The sequence below is a fragment of the Leuciscus leuciscus genome (genome assembly GCF_965113295.1).
Source record: "Leuciscus leuciscus genome assembly, chromosome: 22".
Lineage (NCBI taxonomy): Eukaryota > Metazoa > Chordata > Actinopteri > Cypriniformes > Leuciscidae > Leuciscus > Leuciscus leuciscus.
Window position 1 is genome coordinate 9,915,900 of NC_138746.1, and position 20,741 is coordinate 9,936,640.

Here is a 20,741-nt window from a genome sequence, read left to right on the forward strand (position 1 = left end):
CAACATTAGCTGTGTTCAATGGTGCTATACAAATAAAAATCTCAACAGCCCACCAGAGTGCTGTTATTATTTCACATGCAAAGAGGGCATTTACATGCGTGTCTTGAAGGAACCAAAATACAGGGCATACAATTCTAAAGGTCAGAGACAGGCTTGGTTCTCCATGAGGAATTTTGGTGCCTTGGTCACACACAAAAATTACTTGGAGGTGAATCATGAATTGTCATCATAAAATAGTATATAATCAAATGGGAAATAGGCATTCTTTGCACAAACAGTCAGACTTGTGTAATCAAAATGAACGCAAACCCCCCGATTTTTGTAACTTTAATGCACTTAAGGGTAACAAAACCACAGGCAGTGTAGTGATTCTCCAGAATATAAAAAAACACCAGTACACACTAATTAAATTCATCTTTTAAAAAGCACAAATAAAGGTTCTTTTTTACACTTTGACCTATATTATTGAACACATTTCCCCAAAATTACAAAGCACATTCTAGAAAATTGATTGCCATTCAGGAACCAGTTTGTTTGCTTCCCCATAAAGACTTGGAATGCAATCATAAAGTCAAAGGAAACATAAAACAGTTTAAAATAATTATAAAATAAAACCAAGATCAGGGAACTAACTGATTATTCTCAACTTTACATTAGACAGTTTAAAAACATCCATACTGTACAGGCTTTGGTATTGTGTATGTGAACTGACTAACCACTTATGACTACAACTTAATGAAGACCTAAAGATCATCAACCTTAAATAGACACTATCTTATGTAAATTGAGTAAAACCAGATACTCAGACTTAACAGAATTTTTTAGATAAACATGGTAAAAAAAAAGGCCTTTTCCTTAGTATGCTTTCCTTCACATTACAAGCAGGATTTAGAAGAGCGGATTTTCTCTCAAAATGACACTTCAGTCCATTCCAAGGTGAATAAAGGCACCAGTGCTTGCACATTGTCTTGTGCTGCTAAATATTCAACAAGAAATATAAAGTATCTTTTGAAACAAACCAGAAAAACAATCGCTATTTTTTTAAGCTTTCTTATGAGTAAATAGGTAGACCAATACAAAGACAAGTGGTATAACGGACAAAATGTACAAAATGTTGTACATTTACAATGCTCTCTGGGAAAGGGGAAAGCATCTGAAAGTCTGTTTCCTTCAGCCGTCTATAGGCACAATGCATCTGGCAAAAGAGTTGGGCTCCTTTCTGGAGATGTGGGTTTGTAATCAGGGACAGTGAGCTCCCAGTCTTATTGCAGTGGGCTGTCAAACACAGTGTCAGGCAGGACAGAGATCTTTAGCTTCTTATCGGGCCAGCTGTACTCCTTCGGCAGCTTAGACTGGGTAAGGGGTAAAGAGATACACAGCGTGTTAAAATAATCTAAAGTTTACAAAATCTTAGTGAAATCACTAAACGTGAGGTGTAGGTAGAGCCTTACCATTTCACGGGTGCACAAATCCTGAATGTCAGCTAGCATCTGGTCTGCAAACTCCTCAGTAAGTAATATCTAAATTAAGGAGATCAGAACAAGGTCACACATAAGGAACAACATTGAATTTTAAAGGGGACCTATTATGCCCTTGATGTTGTTTGTGGGGTCTATTAGAATAGGTTTGGAACACATTCTTCACATATTTTACATTATTGCAGCAACTCTCTTCCCAGTCTGTCAGTAACGCTCCGTTTAATTCTGCCTCTATGAAGCCCCTCCTTCCAAAAAGCGCAGTGTGCTCTGATTGGTCGGCTAGACCAGTGTGTTGTGATTGGTCAACCACTTCGAGCACATTTTGGAAATATCACATCCCTTACCATAAACACGAGTTTCAACACACTACTAACACAACTCAACCAGGCCTCGCCTCTTTCTTTGCGAATGCCTTGGGCGGGAATTATTTAAATAAGGGATATTGTGACATGTACGTTCCCAGAAGAAAACTCAAGACTACAATCAAGGCATTTCAGGGATTTCAGAATCAGTTCTTACTGATATAAAGAATAACTCTCTTTGGAGTGGACTTTGTGCTTCGTAACTTTGCCGAACTTTTTTCATTCTCAAACAACATTACACACAAAAGCATAACAGTGCCCCTCTTTAAGCGATTTAATAGTAATACGTGTCTGATACCTGTAGCCATGGTCCGTGCGCAGCATACGGATGCTCTTCTGTGGCAAAAGCCCCTTCCACCCCAGTTGATACAAAGGTGATTGCTGTATCTCCATTAATGCTTTTATATGTGAAATGTCGGCCATGAAGCAGCCGACCTCTACAAGAAAAGGTTATAAAGGAAAATGCTGAATGAATCATTTACATAGACATTGATAAGTGTCATATCTCTTAAAGCAAGCGCGAAATATCAAAGGCTAAAACTATAAACAACCTGATGTTCATTTTCTCCCTGCTCTCATTTGGACTTTAAACAAAGGCTTCTCTGTGAGCCTCGTCTCTGTTTCTGTCCAAACAAGGAGATTACATAAAACTCATATCCCACTCTTTTAGAGCCAGCAAAATCAGAGCTGTTAGCTTTTCAGTGAGTTTAGTTTGTTTGTAAAACTGTAATACATTGGTAATATAAACAAAGTGCAAATCAGCACACCAGTACATGTGTACTTTTATTTTTCACTTCTGAGTGAATTCACAACCCCAGGGCCCCTCTTAAAGTTAAGGCCTCAGCAAAGTGGATTTTGAGAAAATATATGGCAAATGGAGCTTCCTACAGTGTATGTCCTACCTGAGGCACAGTGGGAGAAGTGTCCCAGACTCCTGGTTGAACTTTAGGTGCACACTTTCCAGCTGTCGTGTTCGCACCAGCTCGTGAGGGACAATAGCAGCCGAGCTCTCGCTCTCCAGACTGTCCTTACGACTCCTGGGATATAGAGAATGGGAAAATGTAAATAAGAAAAAAACTGAATGAAGGCGAGTTTAACAAATCAATTTGAAATGTGATGCGTGTCCAATTTGTGTCCAAGTGTCCAATTTGTATGTTTGGACACTTAAAGCACAATCAAACTGTATAAATGTAATCGCATTAGTATAATGAAATATCAAACCTCAAATGGTAACTGCAAACAAATAATGCTAGAGCTTTTCACAGTGACCTTCAATAAACAATGTGTCAGTCTTAAGGTAATTTTTCAATTTCACACAGGTGTCCTAAAAGAGTAACCACGTTCATCGCATTAACTATGAACATGATCCACTAACGTTAAACAACCAGAAATTGTCCAAATACTGATACTGCAATGATTCACACATTTGTAGCTTAAGTGACCAAATACGTTTTGAGGCCGCTGTAAATAAGCAAAAAAACGAAATATTGCAGTGCAGAGCTTTGTTTTTCCTCATTGATCTAACAAAGTAACTTGCAGAAACTCTACTGAACACCCATTTTCAAAGTGGAATAAAGAAGAATTGTCTCCATAGCCCATTTGCTGAAGAAATAGTCTCAGTTTCACTCGTAGTTGGCTCTTACCTTGATATCTGCTGGGTCTGGAAATGTCCAACTGATTGTCTATGGAGAAATTAGGGGCAGATTTGTACCACAGCGAAGTGAATAAATGCATTTACCACTACTGCCAAATGGCAAATCAATTTTATTCCTTTCTAAAGCTACTTAGAACAGAAAAAAAGTAAACTCTTCCCTCTTTTAAGAGATTTGAAGAGCACCTTTAAATGAATCTACATATTTGAAATTTGGTAATTCAGTTGCTACTCTAAGGCAACTGAAGGAAGTGCAGAAAAACAAGTTGTTCAACTGATTACATAAGTAACATTTAAGGTACACTTAAGGTAGGGTAGGCAATTTTGGAGAGGCTAGAAATAGCAAGACACAGCAGAATCTGCAAAGCGTCATGAGAGTTAAAGGCACACTATGCAAGATTTGTACCTTAATATAACAGCTTCGAAATCATTTTGATGGTAAGCGAACTCGTAGTAGGGCGAATCATCCCGATAGCAAAGCAGGGGGGGACGCCGCTGGCAAAAACCAGCAATGCAAGTTTGAGAGGTGGGGTCCCGACAAATCTCGCGAGAATCACGACTTGCTTTACGGCACGACGTCACATACACCCAACAACATATGAAGCAGCCTCTATGGAAGACACTAGCACGCATTTCAGACGTGAATCATTGCAGAGTCGACGAAGAAAACGCGGTCGGAAGAGTCAAGGAAAAGAAAACGAGAAAATGAGACACAAGAGTCCCACTCGGTCCAGCTTTCACTCGTTGGAGAGAGCTAAAAAGCAGCAAAGGATGCAACAGCGATGGTGACCTGGCGTTCTTGTTGATGGACTAGTAAGTAAATATCTTATTTGTAAACTTGCTTGCGTTCTATGTTGTATGTTGTTGCGCTTGCTTGTTGCATGTAATTTTTTACAAAGTTGTTCATTCATCCATTGTTGATAATAAGACCAGTCCACTAATTTCCACATATGTCTAGCTAGCTATCGATTAGCAGAGCTGTTAGCAGACTTGATAACAAACACTAATTTCTCTTACGTGTTTTTGCGTTATGTTTTATTGGCCAGACATTTTATTGATGTCCGACGCTTCCATCCTACTGAACAGGTACCGGTATACAGGGGGGAGGAGATCAGGTCGTGAGTGCTGAGATGGATCTGCGTGAGTGTTATTTACAACAGTAACGTTCAATACAAGTACTCCACAGCGACTCTAGGGGTCGCTGTTTGACAAAACGGAAAACTGCATAGTGTGCCTTTAAGTTACCTCTTGTCTCAAAGCATATAACAATACAATAATAATGAACGCAAACAACTTAAAGAGCACTGACTTGTACCACCTGACTGTTGCAGATTTATTTCGCCGTTGATAGTGTTGCCATAAAAATGCATAAATCCGAGTCTGAGGACATGAACAGCTCTGGGAAAAACTTCACGGGTTGCCATTTCTTAATTACCGTAGTTATGGCGTGAAAGCAGCATAAGCTTGTTGTTTTGGTTCAGGAGGAACTGTAAAAGGCGGCTGCTTTTTGTTTACTGCGCTCTGTGACTGTGTGTCTATAACTCTGCACAGCCTCATGAAATGCACTGAGGACATGTGATGTCTGTGTGAGCAGGGTGAAATACATAGGCTGACAGGCAAGTAAGGACATCCTATTATTGCATTCAGACTGCTTATTGATTGATGGTCACCAGCCATTAAATAAAGCCAAGATCCTTGAATTTTTGGACCAGGAGTGGCATAAAGTCGCCCAACAGCAATGTGACCGACTGATAGGGAGCATGCCAAGATGGAAATCAGGGTTATTCCACCAAATATTTAGTTCTGAACTCTTCCTAAGTTAAAACATTAGTACTGTGTTGTTTAAAAATTAATTTAAGTTTTCTTTTCAAGTTTTCTTTGCATTATTCGAGGTCTGAACGCATGGCATATTTTTCGTTATTTTAACCAGTTGTAATTTTCTGCAAATAATTGCTCTAAAGGACAATATTTTTATTTGAAATTTCGAAGAAATGTTGTCAGCAGTTTGTAGAATAAAAAAAAAAAGTTCATTTTATTTAAACAGATACATTTAATAAATCCAGAGAAACTGGATTTACTGGAAATTTTTTCCAGAGCTGTATATAAAATACAGGAATCAAAATATTTATATGAAGTCTGGTTCTTTAACTTGCATTCTTCCAGCAGTGTGAATGGAACCTCATACTAAAATACTCATGAAATATTGAGTGTTTTCTGTAGTATTATTATTCACCACAACACTGCGGTCCGCTACTGAATCTGTAGCGTAAAACACATCACTCTTATGAGCGGGGATTTGATGTATGAATCAGTTGGAGGGGATAATGAATGAATTCCCCATTATTTTCATCATGTCCAACTTGAAATTCAATACAACAACTTGATCACAAGTTCTAAAAGAATCATTAATGAAACTGGAATTGCTAAGAGGAATCTGAACCAGAATCGTTTAATTCTTTATGATTGCTATCTCCATTCATCAAATTCATTCATTAAAAAAAGAGTCAAGAAGCCTGAAAACCTTTTTCTCTCTATGAGGAAAATATATACTCCCTTTAAGCTTTATACTGACAAATACTGCTCAAAGTAATAAATAGTGTCAGGATGCCATTATCTAGGTAGACAGAATGACTACTAGTACATATATGGGTGAAATACTTTCAACAGAATGTACGCAAAAATTCAAGGGAGCACAATATTCTTGAATTTAGCAGTATGTTTTTCATTCATCATGATTATTTGGATTAGGCAACATAACCAACTGCAGCAGACACTCCAGGTTGTATGTCTGAATCTCTGGCTGGGCTATAACTAGCAGGGGGCCATGAGCAAAACAAGAGGGTGTAGACAACAGGATAGTGAGATTAACCCAGACAAACCATGCTCGGAGATGATCTGGATTGCACAGCGTTTAATGAGATAAGGATGGAGTGCTTAAAACAGTCACCCCAGTTAACTGCCATCATCATGGCCTTAATAAAGTAGCATGCGCTAAATTGCTGATTTGTTGCAAAGTTGAAATTATTCTAGGAGTACGGTATAATACAAACCTGATTCAGAAGCACATTTGTACTGGCAGACTATTGGCACTTGAAGCTAATTTCCTGAGCAAGTAATATTATGCTGTACAACAGCAGGCCAGCTGGCAAGAGTCAGCACTCGTGAGGACAAAGATTGAAGGGACAGGCTGTGTCTGAATAATACCTGCAGGTAATTATCCACATCCAAATGGTATACCATATTCAGCTGTTAAGCTGGACCAACCAAAGCTCATGAAATTCTTTTCTTTAACTCCTTTAAAAAAGCAGGCCTGCTTAAAATCCATTTTTAACTGTGCAGTGTACACCAAATAGGAGTGGGCGGCATGACTAAAATCTTATATAACAGTCCTGTATCACATTATATCATGATCAGTTAACTTTGCAGAGTTCTGTCACACTTCTCTCTTGCAGTTTATATTGGCTGTTGAGATGTATCTTTTTAGTGTCAGATGATTTATGGATCTAGAAACTCGTTAGCAATGTCTGTTGTTATTAGGCTTATAGCTTAATTTATAGGGGAGGATATTGAGACAGATTTGATAAATCTGTTTGATTGATTTAATTTGTTTGATTGATTGATTAAATTAATTCAACATCGATTCATTTGGATATACATCATGTGCAGTACAAATCAATTTTTCTAAAGGAAAAAAATCTGTCCATAGCTCAATAGTTAGCTAGAAAAAATAACTAGGCCACATTTGTATTATATTGTTTACTTAACCCATTCATTGTTTTGTTTTATTTACTGTATGTTTGAATAAATCTGTCATGAAAACTAGTTTTAATATTTATATTTCAACAGTGAACTGGAGTAGAAACATTATAATTAAAAGGTTGATATAAAAACTGCCTTTATGTGCAGTTTAAATGTTTTTATAATAAAATGTTTTTGAATGTTGATAATTATATATATATAAATAATAGCAATTGAACAGTTTAAACTTTGTTAACAGTTTAACCTTTAATATTATAGTAATGTATCAACTGAAGGCTCGTACACACCGGGACGAATTCAGCGTGCGATATTCGCCGACGTTTAACGCCTCGTGACTAAACAAAGGGCGCCAATGTGAGTGTGCACACCGACGTGAAAAAGCGCCACGCGTAAAAGCGTAATTTTTTTTTAAACGCCTCGGGTTCGTTTTTTTGGTTTGACGCGCCGCGTCAAAAACTATCCGACCAATGATTGCCGCTTTTGCTCACGTGTCTGGAGCTTCTGAAGTTACAGTAAAACACAACTTGGGGGCGCTCAAACACAAAACGGTCTTGCCAAGCACACATACGTAACAGCGAAGAAGATATACGCCAAGTAGCGTCTACACTGCCCATAGACAGACACTGCCGGGAAGAAATGACGAGGAAGATGCAAGGCAAGATGAATGTAGAGCTGCTGGTCTCGGAATAAAGAACTATATGTCAAACGCGACAGCGACTACAAAAATCTTGTTAAAAGAGAACTGTTATGAGCCCCTTTCACACAGCGCTTTGAACCCGGCAAATTGCCGGCAAATTGCCAGAGCGCCTTCTGTGTGAACGCAAACTCGACCCGGGATTTAAGCCGGGATCGATGCCGGGTCGGGACCTAGTAACATTGCCGTGTTCAGTCCCGGAACGCGCGCTGTGTGAACAAAAGCCGTAACAATGCCGTGTCGTAGTGATGACGCTGAAGCCGGGCTCGTTCTCCAGCTGTGAAACGGTATGTAATGCGCAAGTTTATGATCGAATCAGAGAAACAAATGCACAGGCGTGGTTTCTCGAGAGAGAGATCGCAGCTCATAAGCAAACTTAAGACGCTGCTGAGATTACAAGTCACATCGATGTCACGTGTCTTTACGCCATTTTTACGGGTTGTGTGTGAACGCACTCTCTGATTCCGGAAAATCACTGGCAGTGTGAATGACCAAAATCAAACGAACCCGGGTCAAATCCCGGGTCACTTTATCCGTGTATTTTCCGGAATCTCTGTGTGAAAGGGGCTATAGAGTGGTATTGCAGAGTATAGACTGTTATGGAGTGGTATTGCAGAGTATAGACTGTTATGGAGTGGTATTGTATTTCTGTTTTACATTAAGCGCCATCTAATGTCAGGGAATGAATTTGCATGTTCACTCGGCTCATCGTCAGCGAAAATCGCTTGGGTGTGAACACAAAAAAACGCGTTGAAAAACGCTGGCGAATAACGCGCGCCGATATTCGTCCCGGTGTGTACGGGCCTTGACAGGGTTCCCTGCATAATGGGGCGCACACACAGAAGCGCGTTACAGATAGCACATGAACACCTAATTTATTCCTCTTTCTTGTCTCCTTCCACTTGAATGGACACAAACACACAAAATTATGTAAAAAAATACCCATCTCTTAAGTATTCTCGTAAACAGATGGTTAAGTGAACGTAAAAAGTTGAAAAATAATTTGTTTGTGTATCATTATATTGGATCCATGCATTAGGTCTTAAAGTGACAGCAGCCTATAAACAGGCCTACCTGCTGCTCTCTATGACATCGATGTTAATCAAACAACAAAACACAGCATTAACAAAGATTAAAGGTGCTCTAAGTGATGTCACGCGTTTTTTAGGCCAAAACATTTTTTGTCACATACAGCAAACATCTCCTCACTATCCGCTAGCTGCCTGTCCCCTGAACACACTGTAAAAAAATGCGGTCTCTCTAGACACCACAGGCTCCACAAACGGCAACAAAAACAAACTGGGCTCACCCGCACCACGAAACACAACAAACAGTGCTCCAGCAATCACCGACAAGAAGTATTTGAGGGGTGTGGTTTGGGGGTTAGTGCGCGTGGACATGAAGGGGGTGTGGAGGAGAGACGAGAGAGGAGCATGAAGAGGGAAGTTTGAATAATGGCCGACACCCGACTAAAGAGACGACGTTCCGATGAACAAATTGTAAAGAAGAGGGACAAGGATAAGGAACGCGCGAAGTCCCGAATTTACATCGGAAAAACCCTCGAAATGTGGCGAGAACTCCGCCGGCAGAAGGGCTTCCAGTCCGACATTCAGTTGCTCTGTTTTTGCAGAACAGGTAAATCCATTTTTCTTTCTAAATTGACGTTCATGTTCGCCAAACCAACACAAGCATGTAATTAGCTGGAACTATGCAGTCAGCGTTAGCTTTGGTGAATACAACATGTATGTTTCAGCTAGCGATCAATCTCTATTGTAAATGGTCAAGCAAATTCACAGTAGGGCGACAATTTGTGTGAATGATTGTTTTCACCCACTGTTTGTTATGGATTTGAATGTTCATTTATAGGCTATTGACAACTTTGACTAAATTTGTTTACGACGCCGCCGTTGTTTATGCTCACTGGGAAACGCGAAGCTAACGTTATCTTGCTATTATTGCTTCCTTGTATGGGAGCTATAGTTATAGTTATAACCTCAGGTGGCGAAACGATTTTAAGACAATGTTTCTCTTTTTCTGCATTCTGTTCTGCAATATATAAAAGCATTTATCAAACTTGGTGACATTACACATTGAATGAAGAATCAGTAAAACTTAACTTTGTTTTTAGTGACTACTTTGACTTTCCTTTATGCCGGAAGGGAGGGGAGGAGGGAGGAGACGGGATGAGGAGGAGGGAGGGTCTAGCTAGCCTCCGTTTTGTTTGACAACAATTCGAATGTCAACACTCCCGGCATCACTTAGAGCACCTTTAATCTAGATTTAATTTAAACAGTGAACACAATAGTGTTATTTTACATTCAATTATTACATATCCGTACCTGAATACTACTGTTAGACCTTGTTTTATTTGTAAATTTGTTATATTTATCTATGCTTGTAATTTGTGTATTTGTTCTTATGTTATTACTGATTGTTCACTTGTCTTTAATAATGTTTGAAATGTATTAGGCTAGTAGTTTTGTGCTGAGGTATTGAAGCACTTCAAATGTGCTTTAAGTAATAAATGGAAAGCCAAGTTTAAAAAAATTTAATGATCCGAACCATGAGTTTTGTGATCCGTTGCACCACTAAAGGACACTGAATTGCTTTTCTGAGGTAAACGTAACAGTAACATAGTTTACAAGCTGTTTTACTGATGTCTTTCTGCATTAAAAACACTGATTAAGCCATTACATGAGACATAATACATTTCAGTAAGTTTCTTTAAACATACCTTCTAATGTTCATTCATATTTATTAATGTTTATTACATGGTATAACTAGCAGTACAGTTGAAGAGATGGTCGGTTCACTTGAGTTCCGCTTGTAATTACTGGATGGAAGGCATGTTGACCAATAGTGCACAAGTTTAGCGCAGTTTTGTTCATGCATCAACTGCAAAGAACATCAACTAAAAGACTGATCTTGGGATTTAAGAATCAATATTGGTTCATCAAAATGATTGATTGAAATAAAGAAAACAATATTGTCAAGCATTGCCCAGCCCTACTAATAATTTACATGTCTCTGATTGCTTACAATGCTCATCCACTGCACTATAATGCAATGGCAGTAGACCTACATGAACTAATACTCACTTTTCATGATTCGCAGCACTTATAATCATAATCTCAATCATTTATGTGATTAATTGTCGAGCCCTGTGTGCTATAAACAATATAGCAAAATCTCTATCTGATGACAAACGTTTCACACCACGAATATACAGTCACATCACCTAACCCTAGCGCCAAACTTTTTTTTTTTTTCTCTTATCCACAAACCATGAGGGATGCCATCCAGTCCCAAACAGGTGGTATAGCAAACCAAAGCAATTTGGTGTCCTGAAACAAACGCCTCAACCGGCTACTTCCAGAATTAAGGTCAGAGCTCTGAGTAAACCATACATCTGCTCGACCAGTATAATCACACAGTCCTGAAGCTCTGATTGTCATGAAAGGGCAGGACTTACTGTGGCCGGTCGTGACTGTGCCTCTGACTGCTGATGGGAGGAAGGACAGACTTGCTGTTAATCTCCAGTCCTTTCCTCAGGGCTTCTCTAATCTGTTCAGTGTCTGTATGAACAATACACAAATACTTGACACAACAACACAGTAATTTGAGCCAATACAACATCTCTGAAGCATACTGGGTTCGGTGTCTTGTTTTTAAATTGGTCTGAGTCTGTCCTTAGAACTCCTCACCTTTGTCGGACAGCCTGCGTGGCTGTGACCCAATGCAAATGCTCCTGCTGTCGTCCTCATCCTCGGGAGGTCGGCTCAAGTCATCCCAGGCACACTTGGCACTGACACCGCTCAGGTTCGAGCCATCCGTCTCTATGCCCTTATCCACTCGTTCCTGCTTGGAATGAGCAATCAACACACGCACAAATCAGCAGGGGAGCAGTATGGCTGGACATGTGTCCGTCTCAGAACAGAGAGCGAGAGGGCAGAGGACTAACAGGTTGAGTTTAACAGCCACAGACTTAATTAGACTCCAGACTTCACCTTTTCCCATGCTGCATCACTCCTCAAGCATCACAGTATGCGCTTTTTCAGATGACCTTAATCACCAGGAATGATAATCATTCATTACTTGAGAGAGGTAAAATGTGTAATAAAAAAATATAATAAAAAAAGAGCAGAGGTGAAATTAAAGGAAATTACAATTTTAGCTTGGATAAACTTCACAAAGTTAAATATCTAAAAAGGCTACATTGTTAACAAGACCCTTAATTTTAAAGAATAATTCACAGAAAAATTTGCAATTGCACCAATATTAAAGGTGCAGTCTGTAAGAATTAATTTCTTAGTGGCTGAAATAGGTACTGCAGTCCAAATTCAAAATATCGGAGATCGTTGTTTCCCCCTGCCCCCTCCTCCTCAGACTCGACACTCACACGGGTTGCCAGTATGAAGACAAGCAACAGGAACGAGCGCAATTGACAATGAAAGCCGAGGAGACTTGTTGATGAGTTGATTTATCCGTGTTTTATTATGCTCTCGTTCATTGAGATTTTTAGATACCGAGGCTTTTTATAGGTTGGGTAAAATCTGCAATCTCTGACCCAGTTTGTTTGCTGGTTGCACCATTTCAAAGTAAAATAACTGGCTGTAGAAGTGTTTTTCAGAGAACCGAGTATGTGAACTCACCATGCATCCTAAATATCTGCAAACATATTATGGTATTTTTATGCTTTAGTAGAGTGAAAAAGTTACATACAGCACCTTTAAAATTCTAGCTGATACAGATAAGCAGATCATTATTTTCATGTTATGGTCAATAACCAACAAATGGCTGATATTAAAATTCTAAACAATTTGATCTAAATTAATTAAAAATAAAACAATAAGTAACATAATCAGTAAAGACAGTAGATTTAGGCATCACAACATTATAATGGAAAATGGATATTCATTTTAAGATCTGCAAAATATTAAGCTACATTTAAAAGTGTTATTAAATATTAAATATTTTAAGTCAGTGGCCATGTTTCCATCCACCTATTTCTATGCACATTTTATTTAATGCAAAATCAAGATAACTTTATTGTGTTTTGTCTGCGCGCTCTGAGAGTAATTTATTATATCCAAAATTATTATACAGTGGCTTCTCCTACTGCAGCAACTTATTTTCCTTATTTATCAGGAAGAGACAATTTTGTTCTCTTCAGCTCACTGGATGGAAACGGTGCCTTATTCGCAAATGCTTTTATGCAATATTCCAATTTTATGCACAAGTTAATTTCTCAACTTTGGATGGAAACATAGCTAGTGTTAGATAACAGAAACTACAGTTCAAAATTTGTACTTTTATTCATCGAGGATGAAATACATTTATCAAAATGTCAGTAAAGGCATGTATAATGTTACAAAAGATTTCTATTTTAAATAAATGGTGTTCTTTTGAACTTTGCATTCATCAAAGAATATTGAACAACAAAAACGTATCACGGTTTTAAAAAATAAATAAGCAGCAAATCAGCATATTAGAATGATGAAGGATCATGTGACACTGAAGGCTGGAGTAATGATGCTGAAAATTCCGCTTTGGAATAAATTACCATTAAAATATTTATATTTTGAGTATTTTATATTTAGAGCACTAGGAGCAAAATTGTGGGTGAACCAAGCACACTACAGAAAACCTTACTTGCAAGTGTGGATCAATGTCAAATATGGTTTCCCCTCTTCTCATATCAGTGATTAACCATGGACCCCCAGCACTGCAAACAAAACAGCAAAAAAGACAAACATTTCAGAATTAATGAAAAACAAGAACAGTACAAAGCATCTGAGAGCAAATGAAAGCTCCTGACCCACTTTTACTATAGTTACAGCATTCAAAATACAGTACTCTTATCTACAATGCTCAAAATGCCCCAGCAAGAGTAGAAAAGAAACAGCATTAAGTAACACAACAAACATATTTTCACATTTGCTTGTAGGAAAATGTACAGACATACAACTTCACCCATCTATAAATGCTTTTCAGCAAGAACAGAGAGACAAAGTAATACATCAAAGGAATTCATTTAGCTTCTCAGCTGGTTAAATCAGTCCTGCAGATTCTTTAACACAGTTTTCCCACCGATGGAGCAGGAGTGTGTCCTTGGGCTGTCTCGTGGCTGGCTGTGGGATTACTCACATGTGCACTCCTCTCAGCAGGTCCAGAATGCCTTGACCGTTCCACTGCTGCGCTGCCTGCAGTTCCTCTGTGCAAACACCCACAATCTGATGAGCACAGAAGGAAAAACTTAATTTACACCAATCACAAGGAGATATATGCATAGGAGGACAAGGTTAATGAATGTAGCATACAAAATTGAATCTAGATGAACATATCATGAACCAATCTCAAGGGCTAAAGAAAAAAGAAAAAAAGAAACTAAATTACTGTGGAAATTATGTTAGCCTACAGTCAACAATCTTGTTGAGACTGCTAGCATGTTGTGCCTGACCTGAAGGAAGCTGACGAGACCAAAGGGGGTTTGCACTGGCAGCATCTGGGGGTCTTCCGTCAGAAGCATATGCTGGATTCTAGACTCACTGTTGTCCAACGGACTGTGCCACGAAATGTGATCACCACTACAGAATGTGTTTTCTGTTACAGGGAAAACAACTTGTCTGATTGGTTTGCAAACTTTCAAGAGATTAATATGTTAAAGTTTATTTTAGTTTGATGACTCTATATTTAATATAGTGGGACCTCCTGTGGAAAAACAAATCCTGGTTACTACTGTTACCCATACATTACTACTAGAAAAACAATAGAAATTTCAAATAGATTTGGCTATTTTTACACTAACAAAACTACAAAAAGTTTTTATGTTTGCACTTCTACTAAGCAGATCTCGTAAAATAGAGGAGAATGCCACATTCTGCTCATTTATCAGACTAAATTTATATGCAAAAAATGTACAAAACTATACAAAAAAATATTTCCATATTTAGCATGAATTGAGCCACAAAATAAATGCTGACTCTGGCCGCCTGTTGAGTCCCCTTTACAAGTGGTGCTCACTGCAGAGCCAAATGACATCCAGCTCCACCTCTCTAGACATCATGGGTGGATCCACCTCTGTGGATCTAATGGGGATGGATATGGTTATGGGATCCAACATGGTTGGATGTTCTAGCTTCACCCATTACAGCCAGATTACATCCAGAGAGGGGGAGCTGGACGTCACACTCCACCTATTGGCTCTGCAGTGAGCAGCCTCACCCCTGTTATGGTAACATATAGATGCAACCAAGCTTTATTTCAAGGCTTTATTTTAAGTTTGCAAATATCACACAAGCTTGATTAATACAGCTTTGAGACAGTATAGGTATAGATAAAAAGGTCATGATGAAATGAGAAATGGTCATGAAAAACTACATTATGGCTGTTTTTGGCAAAATAAATGACTAATATTTTAAGCAGACCTTGAGGGAAAAAAATTATAATTAAAAACTATACCTTTAAGGGAGCCCACTTAGATCAATTATATTAAATGGCTTAAAAGGGTTAGTTCGCCCAAAAATGAAAATTTGGTTATATTTAATTGACCCTTACATTGCTCCAAACCCGTAAATCTTTCATTCAAATTTAGGAATACAAATGGATATTTTTAAAGAAATCCATATGAATCGAGTGGGCAAGGAAGTACAGTACCAGTCAAAAGTTTGGAAACATTACTATTTTTAATGTTTTTGAAAGAAGTCTCTTATGCTCATCAAGCCTGCAGTTAAAAAAAAAAAAAAAAAAACGTAATATTATGAAATATTATTACAATTTAAAATAATGGTTCTCTTTTTTAATATATTTTAAAATGTAATTTATTTTTGTGATGCAAAGCTGAATTTTCATCAGCAAGTACTCCAGTCTTTGGTGTCTTATGATCCTTCAGAAATCATTCTAATATGATGATTTGATACTCAGTTATTATCAATGATGGAAACAGTTGTGCTGTTTAATATATTTTTTTGGAATACTTTTTTCAGGATTCATTGATGAGTAAAACGTTAACAGCATTTATTCATTAAAACAGCATTTATTCAAAATAAAAACATTTCTAACAATATAAATCGTTACCATCACCTTTTATCAATTTAACGCATCCTTGTTGAATTAAAGTACTAATTTCTTTTAAAAAAAAAAGTTATTGTTCCCAAACTTTTGAACGGTAGTGTATATTGTTACAAAAGATTTCTATTCTAAATAAATACAGTTCTTTTTAACTTTTTATTCATCAAATAATCCTGAAAAAAGTATCTCAGGTTATAAAAAAAATATTAAGCAGCACAACTGTTTCCAACATTGATCATAAATCAGCATATTAGAATGATTTCTGAAGGATCATAAGACACCAAAGACTGGAGTACTTGCTGATGAAAATTCAGCTTTGCATCACAAAAATAAATTACATTTTAAAGTATATTAAAAAAGAGAACCATTATTTTAAATTGTAATAATATTTCATAATATTACTGTGTTTTTTTTTGTTTTTGTTTTTTAACTGCAGGCTTGATGAACAAGATACTTCTTTCAAAAACATTAAAAATAGTAACGTTTCCAAACTTTTGACTGGTACTGTACGGTTGAGCTTTTGTTTGCCATTATTTAGTTCTCCATGTATGTTCGCGGATCAATGTTTATATGTGAATAAAAGCCATCATATAAAGCGTTCATGTGTCTTTAGAAGACTTGGATTAAACTACTCGATTGGATTTATTTTACTATTGAACCATCAGAGTTTTAAATGAATAGACTTTCAATGGAAAGACAGAAATATCTCAGATTCCATTAAATATATCTTCATTTGTGTTTCAAAGACAAACAAAAGACTTATTGGTTTGGAACAACATAAAGGGGAGTGAAGACAATTTTCATTTCTGGTAAACTAACACTTTTAAATCTGTTAAAGCTGGAAACAACATGAAAACTACAGCTCTTAAATTGTTTTGCAGCTACAGAAGAAACGCTTCCATGAACTGAAAACCTTTAGACTTCAGATGGGGTGCGGGTACAGTACCTGATTGAAACACATATCGAGCCAGGCCTTGCATGAGCTCAGCTGGCCAGGTAGGGGGTGCTGTCTCTCCTGCTTCTCTTCTCAGGCGAAAGGTGAGCTCAAAACCAAAACCACTTGGGCCCTCGAGACCTGTGAATCTATAAAAAAGCAGAATACATCTGTAATTCAAGCACAATCAACAACTCTTCACGTATTACTAAACATCAGACTCTTCAGTTTCAAATCAACCACATATCAGGAACTTCCCAGGCTCAAATTTTTTATTTTGTTCATATTTTTTTCCTTAAGAATGACAAATATAATTGCGATGAAAGCCCAAATATTAAATGCCATGGATGAATATTGACAGAGTAATCCACTATTTTGTAGAGGAGGGTGAAAATGTTCACCTGAGAGTGGTAAAACTGACTTTAGAAAGATGGCAGCATCATTATTTTATTTTTACACAGAGATTGGTTGGTCTATTAGTAAAATCTATTGACTTTAGCTATCTTTGTTGCATTATATGGAGAAATGTCTGAAGAATAAATAATGTTGAAACTTGAAATGTATCTTGTTTCTGTCAATCAAAACAATTGCATATAACAAACCTCTCTGAGTGCCAAAAATACACTGATATGTGCAAACTGATGCACATTAACTTGCTCTCAAAAGTTTATTTATCAGAATCTATATTTAAATTAGTTTCAGGAATATTTGGAAGAAGGGATTTTGTTCATTTTAACAGCTTCTGAAGCTAAGAGTTCAAATACACAGTATCATAACTACATGTTACCAACATTGGCATCCCAATATCTGGGATTGAACCACATAGGGCCTTAAAAATGAAGATTCCAAAAGAAAAGTTTCATAGGAACAAAAACCTAAAATGATATTAATATATCTTCTTGAGTTACAGACATGCTAACTTTGGAATGTCTTTTTTTTTTGCTACTCAGAAAGGTATATTGTAATGTTTCAATAGAGAGGAACAAGATACATTTCTAGTTTCAGTATTATTTGTTTTTCAGACATTCTTCTTCAAACAAATTAAGTATCAGCTGTTTGAAAAGTTACCCAACATTTGGTTTTCGACTATTGAAAATGGAAAAAGTTCAATAATTTGGACATGGAGCTGCATTGAGATCCCATGTCTGTGGGATTAGACCATATAGGGCCTTAGTGATTACAAAAGAAAAGTTTATTAAGAATGAGAATCTAGAAAGATATTAAGATATCTTTAATACTTTTTTGGAGTTACAGGCATGCAAAACAAAAGAAGTGCTTTTTCCCATTTTTGAACAGTCACCTTTGGCATATAATGCAACAAAGATTGCAAAAGTCAAAAGATGATACTAATAGTCCTACCAATCGCTGTTCAAACATAAAATGATGCTGCCATCTTTCTAAAGTATTTTTTTCCTCCCTGAAATTTGGTTCCAAATCTCAAGCAAAATTGTCATTTTCACCCCGCTCTACAAAATAGTGGATTACTCACTAAATTCATCCATGATATCTAATATTTTGGCTTTCTTCTTTATTTATGTATTTCCTTCACCAGAAAAAAAAAAAGATCAAAATCACAATTAAGCTGAGGACCTCTGCTTGAGTTGATACAGATTGACCCTGAAACTTTTTGTAAGTAAATAGATAAGGTAATTATGAACACAATAAGTTGCTGGTCTGCTGTAATATTATCATGTCATGAAACAGTTGTAAACATCTAATAATCTGTCATTCTTACTCATGAACTCTGTTGTCCCCATACAAGTCACTGAGACCCAGGCTGACATAGTGCCAATGCTCCGGTACATCTTGTCCAGGACATCCCATGTTTCTGTACATACTAATGTAGTCCAGAGGATCTGGACCCCCTAACCTGAAAAGAGGATTATGAGAGGAAAGATTGAAACACTGAGAGGAAAAAGTACACTTGAAAGTTTGTTATTTGCCTAATAGTAATGCTTCTGCATACTGAAACTTGCTTATTATTGAAACGTGTGTATCTTTCTATAAAGATACACATTCAGTATAAAGTTAAAACTTCGTCAAGCAAAATTCTGTTTTGTTTTAGTTGTTTTTAAGTGTGCGTATCAAGAAACAACATAAAACTGCAATGCTTCAGACGTCTCACCAATACTTCACAATGGCTGTGACTTGCAGCGGGTTCGCCTGATCGGGATACAGGCGCCTGCATTCCCCATAAATGGCCTGCAATCCCGGGGGAAAGAGCGAGGCGAGGCCGAGGTGCGCTGCCGCTCCGCTGCTAGGCCGCATCTCATCCATCCCCACACGGCTGCACCAAACAGTGGAAAAAAGTTGACGAAAAGCAAGAAAATTAGGTGTTCTTTTTAACTTCCGATTCAAAAAAAGATTCAATCACTGTTATTGGAAATATGATTTGTACCACTTTTCACCCTCTGTTTAGCCCCTGTTGCAGTTTTTCCTCTGTGGTTTGATGTCCAGAAAGGGGACGTGGCCAACACTTTGACTGACACTTGATCGACCCAATCAGAACAGCTGTTAGAAAGACGAGACATGAGAGCCGTGATGCGTTTGGACGAATCTATTGTGATCCAGGAGGAGGTGGGGCTCAGAGGCATCCATAAGGAATATGCCATTCACAAGAACACAACTGTATCTTTTATTCTTATTTCTTTATTAGCTTTGCGACATTTAAAGACGAATTTGTCTAATTTTGTAATGTAGGCCTATTATGATCTGTATAATTATGAATATTTATAAATGTATTATGTCTTCCAATTTAATACATTTTATAACATTCTGTTAACATTCCAATAAACAAACAAATAATATTTGCATTTATAAATTATAAATATATAATTCTAATTTCATTTATACTTACATTGACTTATTTTTTGAATATCTCTCTGTTCTTTATTTGACTGTTTCAGTCATTTACTGCTAATGGTAGGCCTACTTGTATTTGTATTTTGTGAATTTGTTCACATGACAATGATTTAAGCAAAAAAAATTTCCAAACATATTTTTCATTTGATCTATGTAGGCTACTATTAATTGCTAATGCCTACATTTGTTTGTTAATCGCACTGTTTAGCTAACTGTATGTTCCAAAGTCAGAACAGAGTAGACCACCTGCTGGACAGACTATTGACTGCACATGATGCGCTAAAAACATTATCTGAATTACCGTAAGTCATTTTTTTCAGACGAGATATGTAAAATACTTTTTTAGTAGGCTAGGCTATCGTTTATTAAAAATGCACATCACAATTAACAATGAGCTTATCAAAATCAAAGGATGAATTGTTACTCATTCTTGTTTTATGAATGCTCTGTGTTTTTAGATTTAGATCGTGTCCTTTGTTTGATCTACGATAAGCTCAAGATGTCATAAGTTCTGGAAAGTGACGAAATGAAATACTAAAACTTCCACAAATGCAACAACTACAGCAGTCAGAGAGTTCAACTGACGGCCTCATGTGGTAAATTAGTCATTTCTGATGTTACACACAGTTATCCTTTACAATTTTTCCTTAGGTTGATACTTCCTTAAATAATATAATGCATATTATTAAAATAATTATCTCTGTGTTTGTTAGTGAATACATTCTAATATTTTGTAAGTTAACTAAATATGTTGTCCTGGCAGTATCCATCTGTGTGGATGTAGTAAGGACCTACTTCTATGCTTATAAAGGGAACTTAGAATTTTTTTTCAAGATTAACAATATATCCAGAAAATCACTTACAATGCTGCTTGTAAAAACAGATTATTTATGCTCAGTAATACCGGTCCTGTTTATGGCATGACTGATAA

At 37.1% G+C, this 20,741-nt stretch overlaps 1 protein-coding gene across 6 annotated transcripts; it reads right to left on the bottom strand.

Annotated features, from left to right (window-relative positions):
- Positions 1-312: 312 nt before the first annotated feature.
- sufu (suppressor of fused homolog) lies at positions 313-19,629 on the bottom strand. 6 transcript variants are annotated; one of them, XM_082154721.1, is made up of 14 exons: positions 19,357-19,620; positions 19,074-19,235; positions 18,684-18,818; positions 16,961-17,097; positions 14,405-14,547; positions 14,092-14,177; positions 13,597-13,669; positions 11,649-11,805; positions 11,417-11,519; positions 3,484-3,522; positions 2,743-2,877; positions 2,139-2,277; positions 1,452-1,520; positions 313-1,352 (listed from the first exon to the last, which is right to left on the bottom strand). In XM_082154721.1, exons 2-14 carry the CDS (start codon positions 19,223-19,225, stop codon positions 1,263-1,265), a joined length of 1,458 nt encoding a protein of 485 aa, XP_082010847.1. In that variant the 5' UTR covers positions 19,226-19,235; positions 19,357-19,620; the 3' UTR covers positions 313-1,262. The 6 variants fall into 6 exon arrangements, with proteins under 6 accessions (XP_082010847.1, XP_082010846.1, XP_082010848.1 ...); XM_082154720.1 differs by having other exon boundaries at positions 19,347-19,612; XM_082154722.1 differs by having other exon boundaries at positions 11,649-11,802; positions 19,074-19,627.
- Positions 19,630-20,741: the final 1,112 nt, after the last annotated feature.